Raw genomic sequence first — 24,221 nt, forward strand, 5'->3', positions numbered from 1 at the left:
ATGAATACAGAGATATCCTGTGTTTACAATTCATTTAAATGCTAGAATGTTCTTTTGATCTCTGAATTAACAGAATACAGCATAGACAAGGACTGCTGGTTACACTGTTGACCACTACCCACATGCATGTAAATACACAAAACCACAAACTTGATCTCCCCATATGTCTTTAGGGATTAAATTTGAGTCATTTATCCTGTAGGATGCTTAACCCTTTCTGGCCATGCGTCACATGGGCCATTACCTTGAATGGTTTAACCACAATGTGCTGGCTAGACTGGATGTAAACTACTTTGTGGGTGTTACCCATGAGCAAACATATTTGACTGGTATATGGACTGGTATATAGTCCATATTGATAACTTTAGGTACAAAAATTATACATGCATACAAATAGAGTAATCATATTCAGCAAATCATAACTTTTCCGTTGAGAGTTTACATGTCATACTTTATATAAAACACCTCAAATCATATCACCGTGGTAAATATGGGGGTGCCTGAGTATTGCTTTGGGGCACAGAGAGTCACACCTCGCCCCTTAGTTTACTGCAGGAGTGCTAGTCACTGAGTGATGCGGAGGCCGTGTGCCCGAGGCCCTCTTTAGGATTGCACCATACAACTCCCAAGTGTTGCAAACACTGTAGTGTTACCCACACATTTTTCCAAAGTTCTGTGCACCTTTTAACACTTTGTGGAGCAGCCCTGTGATCTGAAAATTCAGCAAGTGTGCCTTCTCTGGGTTGCTAGAAAACCTTTCTTTGTATCTCTGAAGCATTGTTAACCATTGTGTTTTTCCAGCTGGGGATAATTCAGTACAGATATTCATCAATGTCATGAGGTGGTGTGCCTCAGTTTCCCCTTCCACACAGCAGACTAGGTTTATTATCATGTCCCTGCTGTGACAAGATTTGAGCCTGTTAACAAGTGTTAGCTGAGAAGTATCCCCACAGGGCTTCTTGTTTACTATTTCTAGCATGCCCAAAATCTTTTCTCAAAAATCATGCACATTACACCTTTTCATAGGATTTACCATCAGTACCAAATTCTTTGTTACAACCTTTACCATGAGCAACAAACTTTGCATCATGAGATTTAACAATAACACCAAATCTTTTATCAAAAGTAGGCGTTTCCAAGTATTTTTATTATATCAAGCCTTCTGCTTGGAGAGTTTGGTTTCTTCAATAGCCATTATGTCTTTCAACATTTCCTTGAACTTTAACATGTGTTTAGTTACTGGTTTTCCTTTCCCCGCAGTGTCCCCTTCAGTAGGGATCCTAGTCCAAGGTCATTTTTGGGTCTGATATTCCAGAGTCTGGTGAGGTAAGGATGTAAGGGAACTTTCCGTGTTGGCTAGCTCTCTGTGGAGCTGCTTCCCAATCCCAGGGTTATGGCCATGCAAAAAATCCACCCCCACCCTGTCATGCTCTGTACCTCAGAGGAACAACCTGCACCCCCATGTTCATCCTAATAATATGATTGTGTGGTATCCAATGCAAAGTTTGTCATGTCACGTGTCTTTGGAAGGCTCGTGATGCACTGAGCATTTTTGTTATAGTGATGTTATAGGTTGTAATTTCATGCATGCATTTATGAGGCTGAAAATGTGTACTTAAAACAAGCCCAGCAAAACTCTCCTGGAGCAGAGGGGCAGTTCACACAAACCCAGCCCAGCCTCACTGGAACAAAGGACATTGGCCTAGGCAGCAACAAAGGATCTGTTAGACTCTCGAATGAGTCACCCCCCTTCCTTTGGTCAGTTTGGGATTGCAATGAGGTAATGCTCACCTGACTCTGAAGGGGGGTGGGTGGGTAAAGCCAACAGGAAAGAAATAACATGATAAAAGGGAGAGATGGTTGCCTTGCTCGCTCTCTTCCACCTCCATCTACAGACACCACCACCAAGCAACTGAAGTGCTGATGAAAGGGGAGAGCCTGGCTGAAGGGCATCAGCCAGCCTGTGGTGAGAAACATCTAAGTTTATAAGGGCACTGAAAGTGTTAAGATCAGCTTAGAATGCTTTTTGCTTTTATTTCATTTGAACAAATCTGACTTTGCTTTGACTTTTAATCACTTAAAATCTATCTTTATAGTTAATAAATGTGTTTGTTTCTTCTACCTGAAGCCGTGTGTTTGGTTTGAAGCATGTCAGAGACTCCCCTTGGGATAACAAGGCTGGTACATATCAATTTCTTTGTTAAATTGACAAACTCATATAAGCTTGCAGAGTCCTCCGGCGGGCATAACTGGACACTGCAGGATGGAGGTTCCTAGAGTTCTTTCTGGGACCAGAGATACTGGCTAGTGTCATTCGGTTGCACAATCCAAACAGTGCCTGGCCAAAAGTGCTCACTCAGGTAGCTGGGAGCAGCTTCCACGCCAGAGGCTGTGCATGAATGGCCCCGGAGTGGGGGTTCTCACAGCGGAATAAGGTAAGGTTGGCTCCTGGAGTTGAGGATTGCAGTGACCTAGCTGATCACTGGTCCAGACAACACCAGGGGAACATCAGACACCCCCACAGGCTTTCCTTGTGAGCTCCACTCCCAGCACTGGGACCTTCCCCACCCCTTTCCTAGAGGGTTGTGATCTGTGCTCTCTGGGGTAAGGGATGTGTCCTCTCCCAGCAACCCTTTCATAGCTGCAGCCTAACTGAGCCCCAGGACTTGCCCTTTATACTTCCTGTTCTGCCCTCTGACTTCTGGTGGGAGGGGGGAGAATGGCCTGGCTCCACCCACCAGGGTTCACAGAGGTCATCTAGTCCAACCCCCTCCTCAAAGCAGGACTAACCCCACCTAAATCATTGTTTTCATTTAGTTCAATCGCTCTTCTGTGTCCAGCCTCCTCTCTGGCAGCCTCTGCCTGCTTTAGCTCCAAAATTCTCACACGGTCTTTTTCTTTTTCTGCTTCCTGCAATCAGAACAGCTACAATTTTGCAATTGCTTTGCTGTTTTCACTCATTTTTATGCTTTTCTGTCCCTACTTCCCTTTCCCAAAATAAGCAAATAGAACATAACAAAGCGGTATCCTCTTTGACTGATCTCCAGCCACCACACTTAATGTCTCACTTAAAATCTCTACACCAGTGTAGGAAGTGCAAATCGCACTCAGAACAATAAGCTGTGCATTTCACTCTGCTTGCAGTGCCACTGTGACAGACTTCCCCAGGGTGCAACCTGGAACTGGGGTACTGCTGAGCCCTCTGGCATACCATTCTGGGACCCCCTCTCACACTGTGATAATGTGACAAGCTGCAAACCCCTCCAGCTTCTGCACTCACACAAATATTCACTGGTAGGCACACACCCAGCTGCAGTTACATGAATGCTTTTGCCAGCCACTCATGATTAACAGCCCTTGAGTGTTTGTAACTGGCACCTAAGGTGGGATGCACATGAGAAGTGGCAGAGAGAGAGGTATGTGTGTGAGACACAAAGGAAAGGGAGAGATGGACCTAAATGCATGGGGAGGGAGAGAGAGAGATGGGATGAAACCCACTGGAACAGGGACTCCCTGCCTCTTCCGTTCTGGGGAGCACTTTCCAAGGGAAAGACAAATCCCACCCCTGACCCCAAACCAGCACTACTTGGTTCAGGAAACATTTCTATCAGGGCAGCCTGGCTGGATCAGTCCTGGAACCAATGTAGCAGCTCCAGGTTTGCTCTCACAGACCCGCTGAAGCTCCTGTGACTGGACACCCGCCAGGTGGCAGTGTTTGGGTCCTACACACTGGATCCATATGCTTTTGAGTTGGAGCAGCGTTCAGGCCCTGCCTCTGGTTCTAGGTTTCTAGGCCCACTCTCAGGGTGCTGCTTCCATTCTAGTGCCTCTTTCTGAGATTGAAGACCTGCATGCCAACCACCAAGGCCCGGAGGCTAGTTTCGGCCTGGCTCCTCTAGACTCTCCAATTGCTTCAGTACACCCTTCCCAGAGCTCCCCCTTGAACACACTCAGTTTCCAGTTTCACTCTTTCAGGACACAGGATCATTAAAGGAAACAGACCCAGGCCTTGCAAAAGGGGTTGCTAAAAGAATTCCTCTGCTTCAGACAGCACAACAGATACCGAGATCCCGGTAAGCACAATACAACACCTGCACACCTGTCTCTGTGTCCTCGTTGCCCTGGAGCATTCTTTGGGATTTGGTCTGAGCCTTCCAGGATATCCAGGGGCCACCTCCTGCAGCTCATGACTTCTCCTCCTGCTGGAGTCTGATTCTCTTCTGCAGATATAGCCCTGCAACCAAAGAGTCCCCTCTGCCACCTTTGTGCCCCAGCTTCTCTCTGTGTTTTTGAAGATCTGGGCCAACACCTCCTCTCTCTGTTCCCTTTTCTGGGGAGGTTTCATTACTTCCATGCCCACCCCTCTGCAGAGAAGCTGGAGAAAACTTTTTTTAATCTAGAATGCAATTACTCCTTTCTTCTCTCCTGGCAAGGTCTTGATAGATTCTGACAGTCTTTAATGACCAACATATTTATAGACTAATGCCTCCACCCCAGCCTCCTGCCCCGTCGCATGAAAACAGTGAGTGAAGTGTACAGGCAAAGCCCAAAGACATAAGGATACAGATGGTTCATACAAATGGTTCATACAAACTCAAATGGGAGTTAATAGGCTTTCTTCGCATCTGGGTTTTACCCAGACCGTCAGGTTTTTGGCTTCTGTATCCAGGTGCCAGTTAGAGTTGCCAGATACCCGGTTTCCAACCAGAAAGTCTGGTCTAAAAGGGGACTGGTAGTGTCTAGTTACTTCAGGGCATGGGGAGGCATCAGGTCGTTAACTCAAGGCAGCCCCAGCTCAACCAGGCTGCCTCCTACCAGCAGAAAGGCAGCTTATCAGGCTGCAGCAGCTCCCATCCCATCCCCGGAGCACAGGTTCAGGGGAGGAACATGGAGATGGTCCATCGAATGACAGGGGGAGGGGAGCCAAGGAGCAAGCAATTAGGGTGGGGCTGTGGGAGAAGAGGTGGAGAAGCGGCCTGGGCCTCAAGGAAATAGGTAGGACAGGGGGATGGGTCTTTGGGGAAAGAGGTGGGGCAGGGGTAGCGCCTTGGGGGAAGAGGCGAAGCACAGTGTGGGGTCTCGGGGGTTCAGTTACCAGCAATTAGAAAGGTTTCAGAGTAGTAGCCGTGTTCGTCTGTATCAGCAAAAAGAACAGGAGTACTTGTGGCACCTTAGAGATGAACAAATTTATTTGAGCATAAGCTTTCATGGGCTATAGCCCACTTCATCAGATGCATGCAGTGGAAAATACAGTGGGCAGATATATATATATATATATATATATATATATATATATATATATATATATATATATATATACACACACAGAGAACATGAAAAATGGGGGTTGCCATACCAACTCTAATGAGACTAATCGATTAAGGTGGGCTATTATCAGCAGGAGAAAAAAAAACTTTTGTAGTAATCATCAGGATGGCCCATTTCAAACAGTTGACAAGAAGGTCTGAGTAACAGTATGGGAAAATTAGCATGGGGAAATAGTTTTTAGTTTGTGTAACGACTCATCCACTCCCAGTCTTTATTTAAGCTTAATTTAATGGTGTCCAGTTTGCAAATTAATTCCAGTTCTGCAGTTTCTCATTGCAGTCTGTTTTTGAAGATTTTTTTGTTGAATAATTGTGACTTTTAGGTCTGTAATTGAGTGTCATAAATATAAAGGGAAGGGTAAACACGAAGCTAGGATAACTCACTGGCACCTGACCAAAATGACCAATGAGGAGACAAGATACTTTCAAAGCTGGAGTGGGGGGGGAGAAACAAAGGGTCTGTCTGTGTGATGCTTTTGCCGGGGACAGAACAGGAGTGGAGTCTTAGAACTTAGTAAGTAATCTAGCTAGAGATGCGGTAGATTCTGTGTTCTTTAAATGGCTGAGAAAATAAGCTGTGCTGAATGGAATGGATATTCCTGTCTGTGTGTCTTTTTGTAACTTAAGATTTTGCCTAGAGGGATTCTCTATGTTTTGAAGCTAATTACCCTGTAAGGTATTTACCATCCTGATTTTACAGAGGTGATTCTTTTACATTTTCTTCTATTAAAATTCTTCTTTTAAGAACCGGATTGCTTTTTCATTGTTCTTAAGATCCAAGGGTTTGGGTCTGTGTTCACCTCTGCAAATTGGTGAGGATTTTTATCAAGCCTTCCCCAGGAAAGGGGGTGTAGGGTTTGGGGAGGATTTTTGGGGGGAAAGACATTTCCAAATGGGCTCTTTCCCAGTTATATATCTGTTAGACGCTTAGTGGTGGCAGCAATAAAGTCCAAGGGAAAAAGGAAAATAGTTTGTACCTTTGGGAAGTTTTAACCTAAGCTGGTAAAAATAAGCTTAGGAGGTTTTCATGCAGGTCCCCACATCTGTACCCTAGAGTTCAGAGTGGGGAAGGAACCTTGACATGGTGGCAGAGTGGTGGGATTAACTTGAAATGATTTTCAGATCAATTTGAGATTTTTTGAACCAGAAGCAAAGATTTTAAAAAGGATTTTTTTTTCCTTTGGGCTGCTGGAAAGCAGGTTTTCGGCTGAAAGCAATTAAAGGTTTTTTTTTTTGTCTCTGCTTGGGGGCCAGAGCAAAGACAAAAGGGGATTGTCTTTTGTGAGCTGGAGTTTTCTCTACCTAAAGGTAGGGTAGTTAACCTCCTGCAGGGAAATTCATAAGTCTTCAAAGACCTGAAGATGTTTTTTTTTCCCTAAGAGCAACTAGAGGGGTTTTCTGCCTATTTACCTGAAGACAAAGGTGTTAGGGTTTTTTTAAGGATTTTTCTGTAGGCTGACAATCACTATCAGAGAACGTAGGTATCCGGACAGCACAGCAAAATTTTACAAGCCAAGTTTTTTTTTGTTTTCTTTCTAACTCTCGGGTGAAAAGTTAGTTAAAAACAGAGAGGTTAGGATGACAGACTCCACGGTTCAACAGAAGCTGGAATTAGCCACATTTGTGGCTGAGGAAAGACAAAAGGAATATGAAAGATGGGTAGAACTCAGACAGATGGAGATGGATGCACAAGCAGCCAAAGAAAAAGAAATGGAGGCTGCCCACAGGAGAGAAATGGAGGCAAGGGAAAAAGAAATGGAGGCAAGGGACAAAGAAATGGAGGAGAAGGAAAAAGAGAGGAAGCATGCACTGCAGATGGAGAAGGCAAAGGCTCAGCAGAATATACCAACAACCCTAGCAATCCTTCTCCAGGTACCACTTCCCATCCCAGAAAGTTCCCCACCTACAAGGTAGGCAATGATACCGAGGCCTTCTTAGAAAACTTCGAAAGGGTCTGCCTTGGGTACAGCATCTCCACAGACCAATACAAGGTAGAGTTGAAGCCGCAGCTCAGTGGACCCTTAGCTGAGGTGGCGGCTGAAATGCCTAAGGACCACATGAACAAGTATGAACTGTTTAAAACCAAGGTGAGAGTCAGAATGGGGCTAACACCCGAGCATTCCCGTCGGAGGTTCAGAGCCCTAAGGTGGAAACCAGATGTGTCATTTACCCAACATGCCTACCACATTGTGAAACATTGGGATGTCTGGATATCAGGAGCAAGTGTTAAATCTCCAGAAGATTTGCCCTTCCTAATGCAAATGGAGCAGTTCTCAGAGGGTGTTCCTGAGGAAATAGAAAGATACATCCTAGATGGGAAGCCCAAAACTGTAATCGAGGTGAGGGAGATTGGAGTCAAATGGTTGGAGGTGGCAGAAAAGAAAAAAAAACTGGTCACAGTTGAAGCAGAGACCAGAAGGGACAACCTCAGACCACACCCTACCACCAGGGCCAGCCCAAAGCCCCAACTACCACCCAAGGAACCCTCTAGACACCTTATCGTCCCACCACCCCGTTCTGCAGCAACCCACCTGACCCCAGTGACCCTTCAGCTGGACGATGTTTTAAATGTAACGAGTCGGGGCATGTAAAAGCCAACTGCCCCCAAAATCCCAACAGATTACAGTTCATTGCACCGGAATCACACCAAAGGTCCTCAGGCCCAGATACCTCCCAGATACCCTCAGAGTGGAGGGAAACTGTGAGTGTGGGTGGGAAGAAGGTCACCGTGTGGAGGGACACCGGAGCACAAGTGTCAGCTATCCATGCTTCCTTAGTGGACCCCAACTTAATCAACCCAGAGATCCAAGTGACAATTCAACCTACAAGTCCAATTCTTTCAATCTGCCTACAGCCAAGTTGCCTGTCCAGTACAAGGGCTGGTCAGGAAGGTGGACTTTTGCAGACTATGATGATTATCCCATCCCCATGCTGATGGGGGAAGACTTGGCCAATCAGGTGAAGCGGGCCAAGAGGGTGGGAATGGTCACCCGCAGCCAGGCTAAACAAGCCATGACGTCTAGCTCTGTTCCGGAAACTTCTATCAGGACCCGGTCAGAGCTGATGGACCCAGACCCCAGGCCAATGTCTGCAACAGCAGTAGTGGATCCAGTCCCAGAGACCCAGACGGAACCAGTCCCAGAACCGGAACCAGCCGAACAACCAACACCAGACCCATTGCCAGCACTGAATCCAGTACTTGCAACCTCAGCACCAGAGGGCCCCACCAAACCTGAACCGGCAGCAGCAGATAACCCTACACAAGAGGCTCAGCCGGAGCCTGAACCCCAACATAATGCCCCAGCGGAGAGCGGTTCACAGTCAACGGAAACAGCCCCATCTCCTACATCGCTTCCAGAGGGACCAAGCCCAGGTCCATAATCCAATGAGGAACTGATGTCTCCAGCATCAAGGGAACAGTTCCAGACTGAACAGGAAGCAGATGAAAGTCTCCAGAGAGCTTGGATGGTGGCATGGAACAACCCACCACCTCTCAGCTCTTCTAATCGATCCAGGTTTGTTGTAGAAAGAGGACTTTTATACAAGGAAACTCTTTCTGGTGTACCTTGGGGAAGTTTTAAAACTACCTTGGGGAAGTTTTAACCTAAGCTAGTAAAAATAAGCTTAGGATGTTTTCATGCAGGTCCCCACATCTGTACCCTAGAGTTCAGAATGGGGAAGGAACTTTGACAGTGCCACAAGTACTCCTTGTTCTTTCAGCAATTAGAAAGGTGGCGACCCTCTGGGTTCTACACAGACGAATTCCCCTGTTTGTCACACCGACACAGCGCAGTAAGGCCAGGAAAGGTTTTAATGTCACTTTGACCGTCCAGTATGTGATTCAGGGAAAAGGGCGCAGCACCATGTCACCAGCCAGCTCTGCATGGAGCTCGGACTGAGAGCCAGAGCACCAGGAGAAAACTTTAGGTTCCTTTATGAGTAAAGAGCCTTAGAACCCTGTCCCGGATCTGTTTGGTCCTCACCCCATAGATGATGGGGTTTAGAATGGGGGGCACCAGAAGGTACATATTGGCCATGAGAATGTGGAAATACAGGGGCACATTGTGGCCAAACCGGTGCGTGATGAAGGAGAAGAGAGCTGGGATGTAAGAGGCTAAGATGACACAGAGGTGGGAGCCACAGGTCCCAAAAGTCTTGAGTCGGGCATCCTTTCTGGGGAGGCTGAAGATGGCCCTGAGGATCTGGGTATAGGACAAGGTGATAAAAAACACATCCAGACCTGTCAACAAGAATGCCACAGAGAGGCCATAGTAACTACTGACATGGATGTCAGTGCAGGCCAGTTTCACCACGGCTATGTGCTCACAGTACGTGTGGGGGACAATGTTGGTTCTGCAATATGGCCACTGTCTGGCCATGAAGGGATAAGGCAGTATGAGCATGCAACCACGCAGCAGCACGGCCAGGCCAATCTTAGCCACCACAGTGTTTGTCAGGATGGTGGAATGTCTCAGTGGATGGCAGATGGCCATGTAGCGATCAAAAGCCATGGCCACAAGGATCCCAGATACCATCACCGAGAAGCAGTGAATGAAGTACATCTGGGTGAGGCAGGCACTGAAATCGATCTCCCTGGAATTGAACCAGAAGATGCTCAGCATTTTAGGCAGGGTGGATGTGGACAGGACCAGATCGGTGACAGCCAGCATGCAGAGGAAATAGTACATGGGCCCATGGAGGCTCGGCTCCCTCTTCACAATGAACAGGATGGTGAAGTTCCCCAAGACAGCTATGACGTAAATGGTGCAGAAGAGGATGGAGATCCAGGCATGGGCTGCTTCCAGCCCAGGAATACCCAGCAGGATGAAGGTGGAGGGGTTGATGAAATCGGTTTTGTTGGAATCTGACATGGAGTAATGGAGAAGGTGTTCAACTCTGAGGCAGAACGGTGTCTCCTGCATGTACCGTATGTTCCTCTGACTTCATATATGTGCCCAGGGTCTAGGGTGATGGTCTCAGTGCAAATGCCTGGATGGAGAGACAATGTTAATATGAGAGACTAAATGCACTACTGGAGGCTGTTCTCATGGGTGAAGCAGATTGGTAGCTATTTACACACTGAAAAATGACATTTTCATTATTCAGATAAATGAATTATGAACAACTGACCCTACTAATGTCAATTCCATACTTTATGTTGCTTCACACATCAATAATTCCTACACATCTGGGACTGTTTAGTTTAGAGAAGAGAGAAAGAAGGGAGCATAAGATGGAGGAGAACAAATAAAAGAATGCAACTGATTACATTCAAATGGAGAAACAGAGAACAGCTGCTAACCAGTAATATCTATAGACATTTAGTGATTCAAGCGAGCTAATTCCCCTAAGCAGAGGCAAATTATCAGCCAAACTGATTGAGGGAAAAATTTAGACAGGAAATTGGGAATTAAAATTGGGAGTTATTCATTATTAGATAGCTAAAAAGCCACAATTCCACAGTCAAGAATGTGGATGATTTTGGCTCAAAGCCCAGTTCAGTGGCAAAGTGAAGGCAGCAATTAGGGAGGAAATAGCAATGTATCACAAATGGGGAAAGGGAATATCAAGCTATCAAGTAATCCAAATTGGAAGTTTTGAACATTGATAAGGGACATAAAAGACATCAGGGTAAATCCATGCTTGGCAGGCCTAAGGATCACAAATAGGAGGTGATTTAAGTATATTAAGAACAAAAGAAATCCTAGAAAAGGTTTGTGCCAGTTCCTAGAGGGAGGAAGGAAACTTGTTAATGTTGTAGAAAAGGTAGATGTGTTCATGAAATATTTTTCTTCGGCATTTGGAAAGAGGCAGCAGGAGGTACTCCTATCACATGAGGTGATGGAATAGTCTCCAGTCCATTAGCTGCCAAGGAGGATGTTAAACAGCCTCGGCAGTAGAACCTTGTAGTTACAAACACCAGAGTCATGAATCGACGGATCAATCACACATCTCATTCAGAAGTAGAAGTAGGCAATCAGGCAGCAGCAAAGACAAAAAAAAAGGCAAATACAGGACAGTTCTGTGTTAAAAATAAAATATTAAAAATAATAAAGGGAAAGTTTAAAAAAATGATATGACAAGGTTAGGAAACACTGGAAAAGCTGGTCTGGGATTTGTTCAAAAAAGGTCTAGGAATATAATTAATGCCAGTCAAAAATATGATTTATGGAAAGAGGTCTTGTTAAATAAACACTATTTCATCCTGTAATGAGAGAACACGTTTGGTTGATCAAGAGAACCGTGCAGTTGTAATAGACTCTGATTTCTCTAAGGCATTTGATTGAGTAGGGAAAACATTCAGATAATAAAAGAACACTATTCAATATGAGTAGGGCATAGGTAAAAGGGACTAAAAACTGGCTAACTGATCGATGTCTGAAAGCAGTTGTCAATGGGCCATTGTCAGCGAATGGGAGTGTTTCTAGTGGGGTTCGGCAGGGATCAGTTCTAGGTCTGATGCTATTCAGTATTTTCATCAATGATGCAGAAGGAAATAGAAAATCACTGCAGATAAAATTTGTGGACTACCAAAAGACTGGTGGAGTGGTTACAATGAGGAGGTGAGGGCTGGCATTCAGATTGATCTGGAGCATTTGGTGAGCTAGGCCCATGCAAACAAAATGTTTTAATATAATCAAATGCAAAGTTATCCCCTCTGAACTGGCAATGCAGACCCAACCCACAGACTAGAGCACTGCATCATGGAACGTAGGTACCCGCGAAAGGATTTAGGGGTTATTGTGGACACTCAACTCATCGTGAGCTCCCACTGAAATGATGTGGCCAAAAGGGCTGATTCAATGCTTGGATGCATAAGCAGGGGAGTGGTGAGTTGGAGCAGGGGGAGGATTTTACCTCTGCACATGGCACTGGTGAAACTGACTGCATCCAGTTCTGGGGTCCACATTTTAAAAAGGATGTAGAAAAATTGGAGAGGGTGCGGAAAAGAGCCACAAAATGATTGGAGACTGGACAAAATGCCTGACAGAGAGAGACTTAAAGAGCCATTCTTATGTACTGATGTTATCAAAAAGATGATCAAGAGGAGACTTTCACAAGGAGAAAACCGTGAGTAATAACAGGCTCTGTAATCTAGCGGAGAAAGGCAGAGCAAGACCCAATAGCTGGAAGTTGAAGCCAGACAAATTCCGGTTGGAAATAAGGGGCAAAGGTTTAGTAGTGATGCTGGTCAACCTTTGGGACAAACTGCAAAGGGAAGTGGTGGATTCTCCAACTCCTCATGTCTGCAGTGCTGCCGTAGCGCTTCAGTGTAGACACTACTGACACTGACGGCAGGGGTTCTCCCATCAGCATAGGTAATCCACCTCCCCGAGAGGTGGTAGCTAGGTTGATGGATTCTGTCAACCTCAAGCTGTCTACACCAGGTTAAGGTTGATACAGCGACATCTCTCTGGGGTGTGGATTTTTTTGTATTGCAAAAAAGCAAATGCAGTTTTGTGTTTCATTAACAGAGGCATAGGATGTAGTGCTGCTTAGGCCACAACTGGAATCTTGTGTCCAGTTCTGGGCGCCACATTTCAGGAAAGATGTGGACAAATTGGAGAAAGTCCAGGGAAGAGCAACAAAAATTATTAAAGGTCTAAAAACATGACCTATGAGGGAAGATTGAAAAAACTGGGTTTGTGTAGTCTGGAAAAGAGAGGTCTGAATGGGGACATGATCACAGTTTTCAAGTACATAAAAGGTTGTTACAAGCAGGAGGGAGAAGAATTGTTTTTCTTAACCTCTGAGGACAGGACAAGAAGCAATGGGCTTAAATTGCAGCAAGGGAGGTTTAGGTTGGACATTAGGAAAAACTGTCCAGGTGGTTAAGCACTGGAATAAATTGCCCAGGGAGGTTGTGAAATCTTGGAGATTTTTAAGAGCAGGTTAGACAAACACCTGTCAGGGATGGTCTGGATAATGTCCTCTCACGAGTGCAGGGGACTAAACTAGATGACCTCTCGACTTCCTTTGGTCCTATATGGCTGTGATTCTGTGCCTTCTCCCCACTCCCCTCCTGCCTGGCTGACATTTCGAGGTTCCTTCCAGTCCTATGATGCTATGATTCTATGCCTTGGCCATGTTGAAAAATTCTTAGAATTGTTCCTCAGTCCTAACACCTCCTTACTTTCCAGCAGATAAAAGTCAGGTAACAGCTCCCTTCCCTCCCACCCCCACCCCCCGTTAGCAGTCAGAGCACTGAAATACAAGGGGAGGAGGTGACAGTCTCTGTGCATTAACACACAGCTGGCTCCTGAGGTCTTTGCTCAGTTCTCACTCCAAGGGGAGTTTTGCCTCAGTGGGACCTAAGCAAATCACGGGCGACAGACTCAGAATTTGGCCTTGTCTTGTCCACCTACTAACACCTTTCATCCTGAAGGATCCCCTGTGCCACTCAAATGCAGGCACCTTGAGGCTGGAGGCCATCAGCTGGAGTGGGCAGGGGTTGCACAGTAAAGAAGGACATTTCGGCCAGTAATACTGGAGCAAACCCATCCCCTGTGGCAAGGGCCCTGGGATGTTTACTGGCTGTGCTGAGCAGAAAGGACCCCAGTCCCATTCTCTATCCCATCATGCCCATGTTGCACTGGGTTTGTCGAGCAGGTGAGCTCCTCAGCAAGAGATGGTACCTGTGAATCCTGAGATGGAAGCCACTTCCCTGGGAATCCCCCTCTGGCAGTTGTGTCCCACACCTCTCTCACCCCAGCATCTCCAGCAACATCCCACGCCAAGAACTGACATGGGTGTGCTGCATTTATAATAGAGCTCTGTGCAATCCCTGTGGAGTTTGTTCAGTGTCTACTGGAGAAGCAGCATCTGGATGTAAACAGGCTGGAGACAAGCCTGTCTGCGCTTCTGTGCTATTTATTCAGCTTTAGGAATAAACAGTAATTAAGGGACCTACCCAAAGGGAGACGAGAACTCTTGGGCTCTGCGCCGAGTGACAGAGGAATTGGCTGCCCTGTGCATTTGTGTATATTTAAAAAATATAGTCAATTAGGAAGAAAACTAGGGATAATGTCGAGATCTCCATAAGGTCAGATACCCTGTAAATGCCCAGGATTTACTAGACAGACAGAACTAGACAAAGATGACTGAGTAGAGAAATGAATGCCTCCATTGAAGGATCTTCAAAACACCTAGCAAAGGAAAGTCACTATGAACAGATCCCCATTACACAGATAGGTAAACTGAGGCACGGGAAAATATGAATTGGCCAATGTCACACAGAGACTGAATGCCAGGATGACACACAGAACCCAGGAGTCTGGACTTCCCTGCCGTAATCACAGTCTTTCCGTCATGCCAAGCGGGAAATGGACTCCAGCTCTGACAGGGCCTGTGTTGGGTGGGATGCAGAGGAAAGTCTAGAAGAGGGAGCCTTCACCACCTTCCCTAGGTGAGTCTGAGGTTTTCAGAACTAGCTGGGGTTTGTGAGCTCCCCACTCCTGTGAGGTGTGAACTCCGGGACTCCACTTCCGCTCCCACTCAGAAACCTGCCAACGCATCACAGTCCCTGGGTCGCTTCGGGGGAGCAGACTTAGTAAACGCAACACCACAGATTGTTTCTGTGAATAGAGGGCAGCCATGGGCCTGTCCTGGGGACAGAGGCCCCGCCCTCCCCACACACCTAGCCTGGAACAAGGGGGACCCTACAGCCAGGCTAGAGACTGGATTAGTGTTTGCATTGGATTTGTTCTCTCCCTCTCGATTCATTTCCTCCCAGTGTCTCCCAGGTGGGATTGAAATCTAATGTTCCAGGCTGAGTCAGACTTTCCAGAACTGCCCCGCTGGAGGGTGCTTGGATTCCCACAGCTGAACTCTCTGCCTGCTCATCTGGCTAATCAGGGGTATTTCACTGGTGCGGAGCATCTGGGTGTTTAAGCCCTGGAACGAGACTGACTGAATTCTCCTGTCCGAGGCCAACAGGGGCCCCATGTCCACCTGTATTCAAGTTACTAACACTCAGTAGCTGGCAAGCACAGTTTGACCTTCGTCTGTAGCTAAAGGTAAAGGCGGGGGAGGGGCTAGGTCCTGATTTGGCTGGATTATTGTGTTTGCAATTTATTATTATCTGAATTGTGGTAGCCTCCAGAGTCCCCACTGCAGTTCATGGTCCTTTGTGCTGGACCCTTCGCAAACACAGAAGAAGAAACAGCCCCAAGGAGCTTAGAAATCAAATTAAGACAAGACACGGTTACTGTGTAACAAACCAGAAAGGGGCCAGGTGGGGACATGGGGGAGTAACAGCGCTAAGAATGGGTGGTTACTGGGTGAGAGAGAGACAGCTGAAATGCACAGCCCTGCCCTGGCTGTTAGAAGTATGCCCGTTGGGGTTACGATCCCCCTCCCAGTCTGGGCTGCAAGGCCTCTTGGTCTGAGGGTGTCTCCCTGTGCTGGGCTCTCTGCCCAGGTCCCCCTCGCTCTCCCCAGCTGCTCACCACAGCCGTCTCCAGACAGCCCCAGCTCAACCTCCAGCCCCAGCTCCTAGCTCCAGCTCCAGCCCCAGCCCCAACTCCAGCCCCCCGGTCCCAGCCCCGAGCTCCAGCCCCACCTCCAGCCCCAGCTCCAGCCCCACCTCCCATTGCCCCTGGGGCCTGTCAGTCTCAGGGGTCTGGTTTCCATCGACCCTCCCCTTTCCTTTTGGTACTGGGAGATGGCCAATGATAAATCATCACTAAATTTAATCATTTTTGTTGTTCTTTTCTGAATCTTTTCCAATTACAATATCTTTTTGAGATGGGGCAACCACATCTGTGCACAGTATTCTAGATGTGGGCATACCCTGGACTTATATAGAGCCAATATGATATTTTCTGTCATATTATCTCTCCCTTTCCTGGTGATTCCCAACATTCTGTTGGATTTTTGACTCCCAGTGCACACTGAGTGGATATTTTCAGAGAATTATCCACAGTGACTCCAAGATCTCTTTCTTGAGTGGTAACAGCTAATTCAGACCCCATCATTTAATATGTTTCAGAGGGGTAGCCATGTTAATCCATTTCAGCAAAAACAACGAGGAGTCTTGTGGCACCTGAAAGACCAGAAAGCTTATGCTCTAATAAATTTGATAGTCTTTAAAGTACCTCCTCACAAGACTCCTCATCATTTTATATGTATAGTTGGGATTATGTTTTCCAATATTTGTTAATTTGCATTTATCAACATTAAATTTCATCTGCCATTTTGTTGTCCAGTCACCCAGTTTTGAGAGATCCTTTTGTAACTCTTTGCAGTCTGCCTGGGACTTAACTATCTTGAGTAGTTTTGTATCATCTGCAAATTTTGCCACCTCACTGTTTACCCCTTTTTCCAGATCATTTATGAATATGTTGACTAGGACTGGGCCCAGTACAGACCCCTGGGGGACACCACTATTTACCTCTCTCCATTCTGAAAACTGACCATTTATACCTATCCTTTGTTTCCTATTTTTAACCAGTTACCAGTCCATGAGATGACCTTCCCTTTTATCCCATGACTGCTTACTTTGCTTAAGAGCCGTTGGTGAGGGACCTTGTCAAAGGCTTTCTGAAAATCTAAGTACACTATATCCACTGGATCTCCCTCATCCACATGCTCGTTGACCCCCTCAGAGAATTCTTGTAGATTGGTGAGGCATGATTTCCCTTTGCAAAAACCATGTTGAGTCTTCTCCAACAAATTATGTTCATCTCTGTGTCTGACAATTTTCTTCTTTACTATAGTTTCAACCAGTTTGCCCAATACTGAAGTCAGGCTTACTGCCCTGTAATTGCCGGGATCACCTCTGGAGCCCTTTTTAAAAATAGGTATCATATTAGCTATCCTTCAGTAGCTGATTTAAATGATCGGTTACAGACCACAGTCAGTAGTGCTGCAATTTCACATTTGAGTTCCTTCAGATCTCTTGGGTTAATCCCATCGGGTCCTGGTGACTTATTACTGTTTAGTTTATCAGTTTGTTCCCAAACCTTCTCTAATGACACCTCAATCTGGGACAGTTCCGCAGATTTGTCACCTAAAAAGAATGGCTCAGGTTTGGGAATCTCCCTCACATCCTCAGCCGTAAAGATCGATGCAAAGAATTCATTTAGCTTCTCCGCAGTGGCCTTATCACCCTTCAGTGCTCCTTTAGCACCTCGATCGTCCAGTGGCCCCACGGGTTGTTTACCCGGCTTCCTGCTTCCGATGTACTTAAAAAAATTGCTATTACTTTTTGAGCCTTTGGCGAGCTGTTCTTCCAATTCTTTTTTGGCCTTCCTGCTTGTATTTTTACACTTCACTTGCCAAAGTTTGTGCTCCTTTCTATTTTCTTCACTAGGATTTAAAGTCCACTCTTTAAAGGATGCCTTTTTGCCTCGCTCTGCTTCTTTTACTTCGTTGTTTAGCCACTGTGGCAGGTTTTTGGCTCTCTCACTATGTTTTTTAGTTTGGGGTATACATTTAAATTGATCCTCTATTATGGTGTCTATGAAGCTTGCAGGGATTTTACTTTTGGAGCTGGACCTTTTAATTTCTGTTTAACTACCCTCCTCGTTTTTGTGTAGTTCCCCTTTCTGAAATTAATTGCTACATTGTTGGGCTGCTGTGCTGTTTCCCCACCACAGGGATGTTAAATTTAATTATTTTATTTTCACCATTACCAGAAGTCCAGCTATAGTCACCAAAAAAACCCCCCAAATCCTTCCCCCCTAGATTTGAAAGTATCTTCTTTCCTCATTGGTCCTTCTGGTCAGGTGCCAACTGTTAGGATATAGATATTCAGGCCTATATTCTATACTCTAAGAATTTAGGTGCATTCTTATCAGTTGGCTAGTTCTAGAGGTATAAAAGAAAGAATCAAAATCACTGTCTGCCAGTGTAAGGTCCTTCTCTCACGGTGACAGTCTGTGGCCCTGTGCTTAGGCTAAGGCCTTTGGCTAAGCAACAGAGGCAGCCATAAGCTGGGAACCGACCGGTCACCGCCTCACATTCCAAACTAGTCACATTGAAAGAAGGTGCTATGGGGCTGTTAGGATACAATCCTGTCCTGATAATGCCTATCCCCTCCAGAGAAAGGGAAGTGCCTAGAAGATGTAAAAGATGTAGTTTGATAGCATCCTGTCTGGCAAGAACTCGCTTATCGATAGCTGGGATGTGAAATCCTCACTTCTGTATTGTTTTGTCATTATAGTTCCTACTTTGCTATTGTTTGTCTGTATAATCTCTGTCTCGTTCTGGGATTGTTTCTGTCTGCTGTATAATTAATTTTGCTGGGTGTAAACTAATGAAGGTGGTGGGATATAATTGGTTACATAATCATGTTACAATATGTTAGGATTGGTTAGTTAAATTTCAGGAAAATGATTGGTTAAGGTATAGCTAAGCAGAACTCAAGTTTTACTATATAGTCTGCAGTCAATCAGGAAGTGTGTGTGTGGGTGTGGGGAGGGGTAATGGGAACAGGGAATGGGGGTGGGGAAATTGGAATCATGTTTGGCTAAGGGCAGGAATGGGAACAGGGACACAGGTGTAAGGCTCTGTGGTGTCAGAGCTGGGAAGAGGGACACTAAGGAAGGAAACTGGAATCATGCTTGCTGGAAGTTCACCCCAATAAACATCGAATTGTTTGCACCTTTGGACTTCGGGTATTGTTGCCCTCTGTTCATGCGAGAAGGACCAGGGAAGTGAGTGGGTGAAGAAATAAGCCCCCAACACCAACTAGGTTATTTGAACTGTTTAACCCCTTACAGGTAAGGCAATCCAGTACAGCTGCCCAAGAGGGATTTTATACTACTGTGTACAAAACGGTTGCTACCGTTCCCCCTATAATCATGACACACCCCATCGTGAATGTGAGCAGGAAGCTGCTTCTCCAGGAGCAGCCATCGAGAAGGAACGCCTGGCCATGGTGCGGGCCCTTAAAAAGCTGAAGCCGGATCTATTTGGGTGGTGCTTCACTGTGGACACCGACCACTCACCCCTGACATCGTTATACCAGATGAAAGGGACCCATGCCAAGCTCCTGAGGTGGAGTCTCCAGCTTCAGGATTATAACATGAAGGTAGTCTGTGTTAAGGGGGGTGCCAGCGTTATAGCTGATGCTGTGTCCCGGAGAGGGGGGCTGGAACTTCCCCAGGCCACTGGCTACAGTGGCCCCGCTCAGTTCAGTCTCAGAGTGGGGAGAGATGTGACGAAGTGGGGTTTTATTCATCTTATTATGTTGCATGTGAGTCTTACGATCCTATACTAATTCTGTGTACCTTGGTTTCCCTGTGTACTGCATGAATACTTAGGTGGTGGGAACTGGGGGGGTGATTTTGCTGCGGCCCTCAGGGCAATTGAGGCTGCCCAGCTGTTTGAAGGTATGTAACCTGAGATCCAGGATGGGGATGCAACCAGGTGACACTTTTGCCAAGAAACCAGGACAAAGAGGAGGAGGAGCTATGGGGGTCTCTGAGGTTGGGTCGCTGGAAGCTGGGCTGTCTGCTTGGGGGACTGTAAGAGGGGGAATCCAGGCCATCTGGCCCAGGACTCCCCAAGATGGACTTCACTGAAAGTCACTGATTTCTGTGATAGCAAGCTCTGTTCTACGCTGTGTTCCTGTCGCCTTATAAACCTTCTGTTCTACATGCTGGCTGAGAGTCACGTCTGACTGTGGGGTTGGGGGGCAGGACCCTCTGGCTTGCCCGGGAGCCCCGCCCGGGTGGACTCTCTGCAAGAAACTCCAGGTGTGGAAGGGGATGCTGAATGCACTGAGGTCAGACCCAGGAAGGTCAAAGCTGTGTAAGCTTCTTGCCCTGGAGATAGTATGCTCAGAGAGAGGAGGCTCCCCCAGAGTCCTGGTTGACTTCATACGGGGTAGTTTCAGAGCATTGCCCCGGTGACTCCGTGACAGAAAGAAAACTTGTTAATGATGGAGAAAAGGTAGAAAAGATTCAAGAAATAGTTTTCTTCTGCATTTGGAAAGAAGCAGTATGAGGTACTCATATCACATGAGGTGATGAAATAGTCTCCAATCCATTAGCTCTCAAGGCGAATGTTAAACAGCATCTACAGTAGAACCGTAGAGTTACAAACACCAGAGTTACAAACTGACCGATCACCCACACCTCTGATTTGGAACCAGAAGTACACTATCTGTCAGCAGCATGTAGCCTGATTTAGGGTATACTATTAATAATTTAATTTATCAATTTAATTTTTGTTTATTTTAATTAATTAATTAATAATATTGATAATAATTAATAATATTAATTAGTAGGGGTTTTAGGCTCGCCAATCTGTTTGTTCAGAAGATAAAATACTTGTCCTGAATCAGGCTCCACAGAATTTACAAAGGACCCTCAGGGGTACGACAGGAAGCTCACACTGAGACAGATGTCCTGTTTGTGCCGCCATCTATCGGTCGGATGGCCGTGTCTCCCCTGATTTATTTCCTGACACCACCTTGCACAGAGTAAAAGTTACCAAGAGCTTTGGGTTGAAAGAACCCCGGGTAACAACTGGACTTGCGATTTCTTACTTTGGGCTGTGTCTTTAGTTGTACTGAGAGCAACTTGCTGGCTGTCTTTGGCCTGTCACACACACCTTTGAGCCACTCATCAAAACTGATCAGCTCATACTTAGAAAAGACTTTTCAATGCTTCTCTGGCAATGCTCTATAAGCATTTGAGATCCATTGGTATTTCCTGGCACTCAGCAGCATTCATCAAGATCTTCCCTCTCCAAGGAGGAATAACAGTCTTCTCTCTTCTGCCCACTTTAACATTTCCAATCTGCCCTGCAGGACCCCGGGAATGACTCTGTCTCTCTGCTTGAGCCAATACTCTACTCAGCACAGCATTCTTCTTAGAGAGCCCATGATGGTCCATCCTCCTGGCAACTTTTTTACTGTTACTTTTTGAGTCTTTGGCTAGCTGTTCTTCAAATTCTTTTTTGGCCTGCGTAATTATAATTTTACACTTCACTTGCTAGAGTTTATGCTCCTTTAACTTCCACTGTTTAAAGGATGCCTTTTTGCCTTTCTCTGCTTCTTTTATTTTGTTGTTTAGCCATGGGTAGCACTTGTTTTGTTCTCTTACTATGGTTTTTAATTTGGGGTATACATTTAGTTAGAGCCTTTATTAGGGTGTCTTTAAAAACTTCCCATGCAGCTTGCAGGGATTTCACTTTTGGCGCTGTACCTTTTAATTTCTGTTTAACTAACTTCCTCATTTTTGTGTAGTTCCCCTTTTCAGAAATTAAATGTTACAGTGTTGGGCTGCTGTGGTGTTTTCCCCACCACAGGGATGTTAAATTTAATTATATTGTGGTCACTATTACCAAGCGGTTCAGCTATATTCACCTATTGGACCAGATGCTGTGCTCCACTTAGGACTAAATCAAGAATTGTCTCTCCTCTGGTGGGTTCCAGGATTAGCTGCTCCAAGAAGCCGTCATTTAAGGCGTCAAGAAATTTTTATCTCTGCATCCCGTCCTGAGGTGACATGTACCCAGTCAACCTGGAGATTGCTGAAATCCCCAAGTATTAATGAGTTTTTAATTTTTCTACCCTCTCTAATCTCCCTGAGCATTTGATAGTCACTATTACCATCCTGATCAGGTGGTCGGTAATATATCCCTACTGCTATATTATTATTCAAGCACGGAAATACTATCCAGAGAGTTTCTATGGTACAGTTTGATTCATTTAAGATTCTTATTTCATTTGAGTCTACGTTTTCTTTCACATATAGTGCCCCTCCCCCACCAGCACGACCTGCTCTGTCTTTCCAATATATTTTGTACAGTGGTATTACTGTGTCCCGTTGATTATCCTCATTCAACCAAGTTTCTGTGATGTCCCTTATATCAATATCCTCACTTAATACGAAGCACTCTAGTTCACCCATCTTATTATTTAGACTTTTGGCATTTGGTTATAATCACTTAAATCAGGAGTGGACAGGAAAGCCATATAAAAGCAGCTGAAGCTTGGGAGCAGGGTTGTGTGGCATGCGGGTGAGACTGTGCATCATATAGCTTGTGGGCTCTAAAGTTCATCTACAAAGTCTGGAGGGAACAGACCATTGTGTGGTTTATTTCTATAGCTTTTAGCTCCCTTTCTCGCCTCTGGGCTTGGAGTCTGAAGCAGGCAGGACCAATGGAAAGGGCATGGGCTGGGAGCCCTTTGTCCTGAGCCAGGCCTCGGGGGCAGGGCTAAGGGATCAGCTTTGAAGCTTGGAGGACAACAACTGACAGAGACAGAAGGATAATCCCCTGTGTTAGCTGGGAAGGCGGGATGACGGGCAGAGCCTGGGGTAGCTTCGGTAGCTGACAGGGAGGAAGATAAATGGCACATCTGCCATGAGCCGGCTATTTACACATGTACAGGGCACCTTATCTGGAACTACAGGGGCCCCATTGCCCAGGGGCTGAAGCTGAACAGTGATGCTGAGTCTAACATATGCTATGGATGACGTTTTTGATCACTGCATAGAGGAGCCTCTACCAGCAGCCAAGTTCCCCTCCCTCCCTTCAGCACCTCTCACTCACCAGTGGCCCCAGGGATCAATTCCTCCCACTCTCTCCCTGTGCCTCCCACTCGCCACAGATCACTTGTTCTGCAGCATGCAGGAGGGGCTGGGAGGGAGGGGGAGGAGCGGATCATAGAATCACAGAAGATCAGGGTTGGAAGGGACCTCAGGAGATCATCTAGTCCAACCCCCTGCTCAAAGCAGGACCAATCCCCAATTAAATCATCCCAGCCAGGGCTAACAAGGTCAGCTCCCAGACTGCTGCGCTGGGCATCACAACATGGGGAGTAGATGGTCAGCCCTCAGTGGAGAAAGAGGTGGTTAGGGACTATTTAGAAAAGCTGGACATGCACAAGTCCATGGGGCCGGTCGAGTTGCATCCGAGAGTGCTAAAGGAATTGGCGGCTGTGATTGCAGAGCCATTGGCCATTATCTTTGAAAACTTGTGGCGAACGGGGGAAGTCCCAGATGACTGGAAAAAGGCTAATGTAGTGCCAATCTTTTAAAAAGGGAAGAAGGAGGATCCTGGGAACTACAGGCCAGTCAGCCTCACCTCAGTCCCCAGAAAAATCATGGAGCAGGTCCTCAAGGAATCAATCCTGAAGCACTTACACGAGAGGAAAGTGATCAGGAACAGTCAGCATGGATTCACCAAGGGAAGGTCATGCCTGACTAATCTAATCGCCTTCTATGATGAGATTACTGGTTCTGTGGATGAAGGGAAAGCAGTGGATGTATTGTTTCTTGACTTTACCAAAGCTTTTGACACGGTCTCCCACAGTATACTTGTCAGCAAGTTAAAGAAGTATGGGCTGGATGAATGCACTATAAGGTGGGTAGAAAGTTGGCTAGATTGTCAGGCTCAACGGGTAGTGATCAATGGCTCCATGTCTAGTTGGCAGCCGGTGTCAAGTGGAGTGCCCCAGGGGTCGGTCCTGGGGCCGGTTTTGTTCAATATCTTCATTAATGATCTGGAGGATGGTGTGGATTGCACTCTCAGCAAATTTGCGGATGATACTAAACTGGGAGGAGTGGTAGATACGTTGGAGGGCAGGGATAAGATACAGAGGGACCTAGACAAATTGGAGGGTTGGGCCAAAAGAAATCTGATGAGGTTCAATAAGGATAAGTGCAGGGTCCTGCACTTAGGACGGAAGAACCCAATGCACCGCTACAGACTAGGGACCGAATGGCTAGGCAGCAGTTCTGCGGAAAAGGACCTACGGGTGACAGTGGACGAGAAGCTGGATATGAGTCAGCAGTGTGCCCTTGTTGCCAAGAAGGCCAATGGCATTTTGGGATGTATAAGTAGGGGCATAGCCAGCAGATCGAGGGACATGATCATTCCCCTCTATTCGACATTGGTGAGGCCTCATCTGGAGTACTGTGTCCAGTTTTGGGCCCC

The 24,221-nt window shown here is 46.2% G+C and overlaps 1 protein-coding gene across 2 annotated transcripts; it reads right to left on the bottom strand.

The window, feature by feature from the left end:
• Nucleotides 1-9,250: 9,250 nt before the first annotated feature.
• Nucleotides 9,251-16,981, bottom strand: LOC141988122 (olfactory receptor 52R1-like). Of its 2 annotated transcripts, XM_074953968.1 has the most exons (2): nt 16,951-16,981; nt 9,251-10,167 (listed from the first exon to the last, which is right to left on the bottom strand). In XM_074953968.1, exons 1-2 carry the CDS (start codon nt 16,979-16,981, stop codon nt 9,251-9,253), a joined length of 948 nt encoding a protein of 315 aa, XP_074810069.1. The 2 variants fall into 2 exon arrangements, with proteins under 2 accessions (XP_074810069.1, XP_074810064.1); XM_074953963.1 differs by lacking the exon at nt 16,951-16,981 and having other exon boundaries at nt 9,251-10,249.
• Between the last annotated feature and the right edge of the window lie 7,240 nt (nt 16,982-24,221).

This window comes from Natator depressus, chromosome 1, assembly GCF_965152275.1.
Source record: "Natator depressus isolate rNatDep1 chromosome 1, rNatDep2.hap1, whole genome shotgun sequence".
Lineage (NCBI taxonomy): Eukaryota > Metazoa > Chordata > Testudines > Cheloniidae > Natator > Natator depressus.

Bases quoted from the DNA above. Each gene is read 5' to 3' on its own strand.
- LOC141988122 (XM_074953963.1), bottom strand. From the start codon at position 10,249: ATGCAGGAGACACCGTTCTGCCTCAGAGTTGAACACCTTCTCCATTAC.